This window comes from Balearica regulorum, chromosome 26, assembly GCF_011004875.1.
Source record: "Balearica regulorum gibbericeps isolate bBalReg1 chromosome 26, bBalReg1.pri, whole genome shotgun sequence".
Taxonomy (NCBI): Eukaryota; Metazoa; Chordata; class Aves; order Gruiformes; family Gruidae; genus Balearica; species Balearica regulorum.
Window position 1 is genome coordinate 428,969 of NC_046209.1, and position 9,167 is coordinate 438,135.

General features: G+C 63.3%; 1 protein-coding gene across 4 annotated transcripts; it reads left to right on the forward strand.

The window, feature by feature from the left end:
* The first annotated feature begins 1,621 nt into the window (after window positions 1-1,621).
* Window positions 1,622-8,551, forward strand: MISP (mitotic spindle positioning). Of its 4 annotated transcripts, none has more exons than XM_075776623.1 (5): window positions 1,622-1,742; window positions 3,890-6,052; window positions 6,902-7,128; window positions 7,578-7,616; window positions 7,894-8,551. In XM_075776623.1, exons 2-5 carry the CDS (start codon window positions 4,015-4,017, stop codon window positions 7,978-7,980), a joined length of 2,391 nt encoding a protein of 796 aa, XP_075632738.1. In that variant the 5' UTR covers window positions 1,622-1,742; window positions 3,890-4,014; the 3' UTR covers window positions 7,981-8,551. The 4 variants fall into 4 exon arrangements, with proteins under 4 accessions (XP_075632738.1, XP_075632741.1, XP_075632742.1 ...); XM_075776626.1 differs by having other exon boundaries at window positions 6,917-7,128; XM_075776625.1 differs by lacking the exon at window positions 1,622-1,742 and adding an exon at window positions 2,255-2,329.
* The last annotated feature ends 616 nt before the right edge of the window (window positions 8,552-9,167 follow it).

A 9,167-nucleotide genomic window follows, 5' to 3' on the forward strand; every position in this document is an offset into this window, starting at 1 on the left:
TGCCAGGGCTCGTTTCCGGGATGGTGGAGCCCCGGCTCTGCCCGGTGCCAGCCCAGCCAGCCATGCACACACCCTGCCGCGGGCGTGGTGTGCTCCCCGGCTCCCCGGCCATCGCCTGTGGACTTTGTCTCAACCCCATGGTAAAACAGGCTCCACTCTCTGGCCCGGAAACACAGAGCCGCCTGGCAGCCACATCGAAACCGCCATCCCCAGGCCAGCCAGTGCCAGAGCCGGCAGCCCAGAGAGTGGGGCCAGGGGCACCAAGGGGCCGGGCAGGGGGTAAGTGGGACGTCCCGGGCACCCCGCAGTCAGGCAGAGGCAGCCAGGGTGAGCGGGGTCTGACCCCATCGCCCTGCTCGGGCCATTGCAGGCAGCGGCGGAGCCAGGAGGGGCTTTCCGGCAGGAGTGGGCTCCAGTGGGGAGCGGAGCTGTCATGATGGGGCAGAGAGGACGAGGACGGGGACCTCCTGCCCCAGACACAGGCACAGCGAAGGGCTGATCATCCCGGCAGAGCATCACCCGCTCGGCTGCGATGTCCCGTGCTAGGAGGGAGGCTGGCTCTGGGTGCTGGGTGCCGGCGATGCCGCCCGCTCTGCCGGGGTTCAGCAGCCATGGCCGCAGGCGCTGAGGGCATCGTGGCTGCTGTGCCACGGTCCTGCCCTTGGCCTGGTGGGTACAGGGTGCCTGAGGTTTCCCGAGCAGGCGCAGGGGCTTGTCGCCGCTGGGAGGGGGCTGCTTTTGTCCCCAGGGAAGGAAGGAGCTGCCCTGCTGCAAGGGGCTGGGGGGGGAGCACAGCACCAGGCGGGCACCCACGGCTGCCAGGGTGGCGGGGCCAGCAGTGCCAGGGCTGCTGTGGCAGCGAGGGCACCCGCCCCCGCCCTGCCTGTGCAAACACGGGGTTATCAGGGAGCCGGGCCAGGAGAGGCCCTACGGTGCAAACAGGAGAGCACAGGCACCCAGCGTGGCTGCTGCCGGAGGGTTCGCTCGGGCTCCTCCGCACGCTGCCCGGCAGGCACCGCTGTGTCCCCCAGGGCTGAGGGGCTGGGGCCCTGCCCTGGGCTGCCCGGGTGGACTCACGGAGCTAAAGGACGTTGTTGGCAGACCGGCCGTGCACCCCCCGGGCTGCCTCCCTGCCCCAGCGCTGCCGGTCCCCAGCTCAAGCTGCTTGGGATGGCCAAGCCCATGTTTGTGCTCCTCTGTGAAGAGAACCGCGCGGGGCACAGGCTGCCCCGGGGTGCAGGGCCGGGGAGGAGCTGGACATCCCGGCTCTCTTTGGAGTTTCAAACCTCCTCCGTGCCGTAGTCGTCTCCGTGGAGAGGCAGAGCGTGCCCGCAGGAAGGTGTGTCGGTGCACTGCCGCGTTGGTGCACCGGTGCATCGGCACGTTGGTGCACTAGCACATCGGCACATCGGCACGTTGGTGTGTTGGCACGTGGCGCGGGCTGGGGGCCAAGGTCAGCCCTCCAGGCGTGGGAGCCAGCTGCAGCGGGATGGTGATGGCACGGCGGGGGGGGTCAGGAACGGGTCATTGAACCGCAGCCAGCGTTGAGCCCGGCGCGGTTCTTGGAATTCCCCACGGGCCCGGGCTGAGCTTATCAGGGCTCCGCAGCCCCAGCGGCCCCGCCGGCCCCCACGCCCCACCACTGCCCGCCCAGCCACTCCCTGGCAGACACGGCTCAGCTGGGTGCCCTGCGCAGTCTCGCTGGGGCATGGGGACCCCCGCCCCGACGGCTCCCCTGGACAGTAAGTGCAGCGTGGTCAGGGTGGGGGCAAGGGCAGCGCTGGGGTGCTCGGGGCAGCCGTTCCCTGCCCAGCCTCGGAGGGTCCGGCTGCAGCGAGGGGGTGCGTACACACACCGGCATGCTAGTGCGCGTCTCATCTGCCAGCAGGTCTGGGAGCACACGTGGCCGTTGGGCGTGCTGCAGGTCTGCAGCCCATTGCAGGACCCCTGGGGCAGGGGGACCCTAGAAAAACTCCTAGATGTCTCTTCATGGTGGGGGGGCCCAGGCCAGGCTGGCGGGTGCTGCAATGCCGCCTGCTCTGTGCTCCCACAGCGCCGGGCAGCCGGGGCCGAGCCGAGCCAGTCAGATGGTTTTGGGTGCTGCTTTGGGAGGGGCTGTGCTGCTCGGCGTGGAGCCGGCCAGGAGCCCCAATAACAGCCCTGCTGGTTCCTTGGCCCCGCTCCCCTCCTGCGCCAGCCGCCAGCTCTCCCCGGTGAGGAGTCCCCTCCCAGCAGGGACCTCTGACCCCCACACACGATGAGAGGTGTGGGCAGATAGTTTCACTATCCAGGTCATCGGGGCCTATAAAAGAGCGGCAGTGAAATACAGGTAGGACGTGAAGAGGAATTTAGCTGGGCACGGAGCTCGGCAACGGCAGTTCCCCGCAGCCCCCAGCCTGTCCCTGCTGCAGGCAGCGAGGTCGAACCGCCCGGGCTGGGCAGCAACATGGTGGTGGGGCATCGCCCCGGGCCCCCCTCAGCTGCCCCTGAGGAGACCCCAGTGCTCTGGGCCCAGAAAGGTTAAATGGCTCCTCAGCTGCGGGGCCGGCCGTGTTTGCCTCCCCGGGAGGAAGGGTACAGCCAGGGGAGAGCAAAGGGAGCTCCGTCACCAGCGTCGCTGCAGGGGAGGAGGCACGTCCAGGACACGGGGTGTCTGTCCTGGGGATGAGCTGGGCAGCTCCGGACGCAGGGACCCACGGCCGTCTGTCCAGGGGAGCCTCAGCCCGAGCCGTGCTCACCGGTACCGCAGCACCTGGGCTCTGGGCTGCCCCGTCATCGAGGTAGCCTTGCTCCAGCTTCCCCGAGTGCTCGTGGGAGGCTGCGACTGCCTGGGGAGAGGTGCCCGGCGCTGACACACCTCTGACCCACTCCGGTTCACGCGAGCCCAGCCAGGAGCGGTGATGGCAGGGTTGTGGCTACGTCTTGGCAAACAGAGGGAGAGGATATGCTGCTTGCCTGCAGGCACGCCCGGCTCGCCCAGGGTGTACATGTGTCTCACTGGAGCAGGGGCTGGGCCTGGGATGCCATTTGCCAGGCGGCGAGAGCTGTTGTCTCACTGGGACCCACCTGCGCCACCCATCCCTCCCCCGGCGCCCGCTGTCCCATCCAGCTCTGGCCCAGTTACCGCAGGAGGATCGATGCCAAGGTCGGGGCAGTTCACTCCCGCTTTGCGTGACGCGGGGGTTAAAGTCCCCTCTTTTTTATGAGCCATGAAACCATTTTTATGATCCCTGCTGTTTCAATAGTTCGGCTATTTGGAGCCTCCTTCCCGCAAATGTACAATGCAAAATTCCAGGCAGAGGCGGACCCGGCACCACCGACACCTCTCCCAGCCACGAGCTGATGCTCCTGGAGCCGCTCGTGGCTGGCGGTCCCTCCCTGCCCCGTGTGCGCAGTAAGGCACGAGGGCGGCCGCACTGGAGCCAGCAAGAGCCGCCCAGGGCAACGGCAGAGGCTGGTGCAGCCAAGCCAGACGCGGCGTTGCCCAAAGCGCCACGGTCTCGTGGCACCGCTGCCCTCTTAGTGGTGCAGGCGATGCTGGCTGCCTGCGGCAGGTTTGGCTTTGCTCGCTCACGGCTGCAGCTCGGCGCAGGACACGGCCAGGCTGGGGGACAGAGGCGGGAGGGGGATGTTGGCTTTGGGGCAGTTCCCGCTGGGAATGGTGCTTCGTGCTTTGGCTGCTTCTGTTCGAGACTTGGTGTTTCAGGGTAAATGGAGCAAATGAATTTAGGACATCGCTGGTTTGTGTTAGCGGTGTCTGTCCCCTGGGCGCAGGTATCTCCTGGTCACGGGTGAGGACAGCGGTACCAGGCTGGGAGAGGGAGCTGCACGCTCCCGATCTCTGCTCCTTCTGCTGCTCCTAACAGCCTCTCTCCCCTCCTGCTTGCAGGAACAGCCAGGTTCTGCTCCTCATCCTCACGTGAGCCAGGAGCCCGAGGGCGACCTCGAAGCTGAGCGGCATCCCCAGTCCAGGGCAAGGTTGGTAGAGGGTTGAATGCTGACTCTTCCCAGGAGATGGACAGAGTCACCCGGCACCTGGTCTTCCAACTCCCCCAGACCTCGCACAAGCACGACTATAACGATGCTCACCAAGCCGGCTGGTTTGCGGAGCAGAGGATCGACAGCGATGACGACATGTTTGGCTCCACTCAACACAGCAGCCAGAGGGTGGAAAACGGCTATGGCTGGAAAAGGAGGGCAAAGTCAGTCTCGTGTTTCCTGGATGGTGAAAAAGATGTCTGGACTCCGTCCCCAGACAGGGAGTCCAAACTGGAGGTGGTGAGGTCAGAAAGCCTGTATGATCTCAGGGCTTACAAAGGTGAGAGGAAGCCCTCGAAGCTTTACGATGAGGATGAGCAGGAATGGTACAGGGTCCCTCCACCGAACATCTCACCCGAGAAAGCCAGGGAGCTCGAGGACGAGAGGAGGGAGATCATTCGGAGCCAGGTGGTGAGGAAGAGCTCCACCGTGGCCGAGAGGTGGAGCTCCATGGATGAGCTGAGCTCTATAAGTGCCGGCACAGGCGGCCAGGGTGAAGGCAGGCACGTGGGCAGCTTCACCACCAGCTTCGCCATTTGCTTTGACAAGCCTTCCTCGGGGAGGGCACCGACGTCTGTTGACCCTGAAAATATCGACACGGAGCAGATTGACTTCTCCACTGCCCGGCAGCAGTTCCTGATGCTGGAAAAGACTAACCCAGGCTCTTTCTTCAGCCCAGGGCAACAGGCCATGTCTCCAAATCCAGAGTCAATGACAAAGATCTCTAGGCAAGAGTGGTCCAGTCCTGAGATGGCCGTGAAGGCTGCAAGAGATTATGGTAATGCCGGTGCATCCGGCCAGAGCAGGATGGACAAGACCGTTTATCAGGTTTCCAGTGTGTCCTACAAGACACCGGTGAAGGAGGAGGTTTATGCTCCCAGAAGGGCTGATATTGAAAGGTCACACCCCACTGGGAAAACATTCAGCTTGACTAAAGCATCTTCCAGAGAGGACTTGGACTCCGGCTCAGGTGAGATGTATAACAAAGCCACAAACACCAGCAACGGAAGCGCATCCAATGAGATCTTCAATGGCCTTGGGGATCCGAGGGCCAGCAGCCTGGACAAGGATATGAAGATCAGCAATGAGACGCCCATTGAGCGGGAGATCCGCATGGCGATGGAGAGGGAGGAGAACCTCTATAAGGAGAGGGGGATCCAGCGCCTAACCTCCAGCAGCGAGCTGGTAGAGATCCAGACCAAGCCTCTCCTCTCCATACATACCTCTCCGGGCCCAGGCAGGAAAGGGAAGGACAAAGGCCGTGCTTCCCTTTACGTCCAGAGGGAAATCGAGCAGGAAACCAAGCGCGAGGAAGATCTGAAGAGGCAAGGGAGGCTGCTGGGGACATACGACAGGGGGACGCAGCAGGAGTTGGATGAGCGCAGGAGGGTGTTCGAGCAGGAGGAAGCCCCCCCGCAGAAGCCCACCCCCACGAGGAAGGCAGACGAGCGGAGGAGCTGGATTAATGAGTTTGCAGTGGAGCAGCCCACGAGCCGCAGCCCCCACCCTGCAGAAGACACCAGGGGTGGGAGAACCCTTCCCAGCTACGCAGTGAACATCACGCACTTGCAGGCGTCCCAGCCGCGCTTCGCCGCCAGCGAGAAGAGCCGGGACCAGCCTCTGGTGTCCCAGCACGTTTCCGCCAGCGCCAGCAAATGGAAGAGTGAGGATTCCTGGGGAGGAAGGCTTCCCAGCTCCACCCTGAGCCCCGCCGGCACGGCTGTCCTGCCCAGAGAGTATTTCTCCTTCTCCTTCTGGAAGCCCAAGATCTCCTTCGTGGACAACATGGGGACACAGAACCCGCTAAGGAGGGAGGACAGCCGGGAGGAGCAGTACAAGGTGAGGACCTGGAAGCCCCAGACATCGTCGCTGATCGAGGAGGAGATCCGGAGCGACTTGCAGAGGGAAGAGGAACTGCAGGAGCAGCGGCGGCGGCGGCAGATGATAGACGGCTACTCCCTGGTCGGCAGCGATGGCTTTCCCCAGGAGGGCTCCCACTCACGGCACAGCTCCGGTAAGAGGAGGAGGGGAACGGCCGGCTGGGACAGGGCAGGGGTCAGTCCTGGGGGCATCACTCCTGCCCTCCTGTTCCTTGTGGCTCTGAGTATCCGCAGGAGCCATCAGAGGGGCAGGAGTGGCACCATGGCGTGCCTGTCCCAAGGGACCTCCTATGCCTGCAGGCAGGTGCCTCTCCCAGGCATGGGAACCCCTTGCAGACGGTGTCTGCAGTCTGCGTGAGATACCTCTCGCGGATGGCAGCCAGGGGTGACCTGGGCTCTCCGTAAGAGCAAGAGTGGATGTGGCAGGGACTGGGGGGGACACGGTTATGGGTGGAAAGCACCACGTCCCTGACTGGGAGCGTCTGGCTGTGGGTGAGGGGTCTGAGTTCCTCCCTGCAGTGATTTGCTGAGATGCCCGTAGGGACTCCTGGGTGTTGGTAGTAAGTTGTCCTGGGAGAAGTAATTCTCCTTGGACAGGGATTCTGTGGTCAGCAAGCAGAGGAGCTGGAGCCAGCTGGACCAGCCCAGCCTGCCGGGGGGAGCAGATGTGGGGGAACTGCTGATGACGATGAGGGATAGGCTCCATGAGAGCAGCACGGCTTTTGATTCCAGAGCTGCTCAGGTTTTGATGACTTTATGTCACGTTACCACAGAAAACAGTGCTGGAAGGGCCCAGGAGTGCCCAGCTCATGCATTTCCCCTCCCTTGCTCCTGACATTCCCTGGCTGGCACCCAGACGCTTGGTCCCAGCCGTGACCAAACCTGCTGGACCTGCTGAGGTGGCCGGTCTGGGGTAGGAGCCTTGCTCTCCTGCGGGTACCCCAGCCCCCAGCAGCGGTCCTGGTGTCCCTCACCCTCGACAGCTCTTTCTCTTGAAGCTGCCTCAGGTGTCAGCGGCAGCTACTCGGTGTCTGCGTCTCCCGTCTCCACTCCTGCCTCGCACCAGGCAGGGGTCATGGGGCTGGTGTCGTCCTTCACCCCGCTGAGACTGGCCGGTCCGTCCCAGGGCAGCACGGAGACCCTCACCTCTGACTCGGCTCGTTCCAGCCCCTTCGAGGAGCGGAGGAGGAGGGTGAAGGAGGATGGAAAGGTGAATGCGCCTGCCCTGCCTGTGCCAGGCAGCACGTGGTTGGGGGGCTGGAGCCCAGGAGAAGGCTGGTGGCTCCAGGGCCGGAGGTGGCTGCGCCCAGCTCCCACCAGGAGCTGGAGGTCCAGCTGCTCGGCTTGGTGGGAGACCCAGGGGTGGTGGCACCGGCAAGGGGCCATGCCAAGCCCCCAGGGCAGCGCCCCACAGCCTGGGGTGCCAGCGCTGGGTGGGACTGCAGGGGAGCAGCAGCTTCCCCCGGGGGTAGGGGGGGGTCCTGGCCTCAACCACCCCCCCCACTCTGGGGAGGGCATGAGGGCATGGCTGCACGTGCTACCTCCCCTCCCCTCCTCTTGCCTGGCAGCCTGAACCCCCGTGCCCCATATCCGGCCGCTTCTAGATATTTCTCTGTGAGGTTGCTGTTATCTGAACCGGTTTTTCCCCCCTTTTCACAGTACGCAGGCATTGAACCTGTGGACAAGATCAACACGGAGGTAAAGTCCTTCGCGTACTCAAGGGCTCTGCTTGCGCTGCCCTGACTCCTCGCTCCCCGGTCCTGGGTGCTGATGGGATGGACGCGGGGTTTGTATGCCACAGGGCCACGGGCGCCGCTCGGGTGGGCATCGCGTTGGGCAGAACATGGTGTGGCTGCTGTCAGGCGTATTTAACCCGAGGCGGGAGCTTCTGGCTGGGAGGGCAAGTCATGCAAAAAAGATTGTTCATAAAAACATCTTCTCTATAAAAAGATACGGTGTCTTTTGTTTTCTTTAGGTTGTGGAAAGCACCAGAGTGATTCGGCACAAGAGTGCCATGGCCCAGCGCTGGGAGGCAGGGCAGTACGTCAGGGATGATGACTGAGGGGGCTGTCGGGGCCAGGGAGGGATCTGGCCACCAGACTTCGCCGTGTACTTGCCCTGCTTGGGATCAGCTGACGCGCAATCGAAATTCCTGATCAGTTCAGCTCCTGGTTATCATGAGAATCAGAGACTTGTACATTGCAAATCGCATCCATTTTTAATATAACAGATGATCCTTCCAATGCATTTAATGCTCACTCGTTCCCTCCTTCCCTTTGAGGTAATACTTTTTATTTCTTGAGAGGGGAAAAATTGGATCACTTTCTTTTAATCACTTCTGCAAGGAGACAGCCAGATGAAATCATACGGTAATTTAACTTCTTTCTCATGGGAAGCTGTGTCTCTGGCTTACAAAAAAGCTATTTTATTTCTAAGTGGTTTTAGGTTTTTAGGTCCCACAACATCAGGAGGGTACCTAGACTGATGTGTACCTTCGGATCAGTGTCTGCATCAAACTGGGAAATCAACGTTTCTGCTTAACTTCTGTGATCTGCTGAGATGTGGCAATATAATACACATAGATGTAAAAGCGCTGTTTATTTTGCTAACTTATTAAAGAGATATTGCTCTCCCTCATTCTTCCTGGCCTGTTGGTTTTGCAGCAGGAGACCCGCGGTTGGGGACGCGGGGCCGGGGTCGGGACCGGAGGCTTCTGCGGGGCGCAGCCCCGGGGGGACGCGGCTCCCGTGGGGGGGGGGGGGGGGGGGGGGCTCCCTACGGCCACCGTGCCGGGCAAAGGCCGGGCTCCTGCCCGCTGGCAGCCCGGCGAAGGACGGGCCCCGCTGCCCGCACCCCGCTGTCGCTAGATGGCTCCCGGCGAGCGCCCACGGGTGAGCGTGGGGCCGGGCGGACCCGCGGCTGAGGGCGCCTGGCCAAGGAGGGCCGAGCTGGCCGAGCTCCCCAGCAGCTCCGCAGGGCAGCGAGGGCCGCCGGGCTGAGCCGGGGCTCGGCAGCGCTGCTGGGCACGGCGAGTTCCGCCGGGCGAAGGGGCGGGGGGCTGTGGTGTGCGGAGCCCTCCGTGCGGCAAGAGGAAAAGCAATCGGTTCTGCAGAAGCCCCTGGGCGTTCCCTTCCCTTGCAAAGCACAGTACAGCCGGTCCCTCTCTGCTAATGGCAACCCAGGGCGGCTCCGTGGCCAGCAGCGCCCGGGGGTGCAGACCCCGCGCAGGGCCGGCTCCATCCGGGCCGG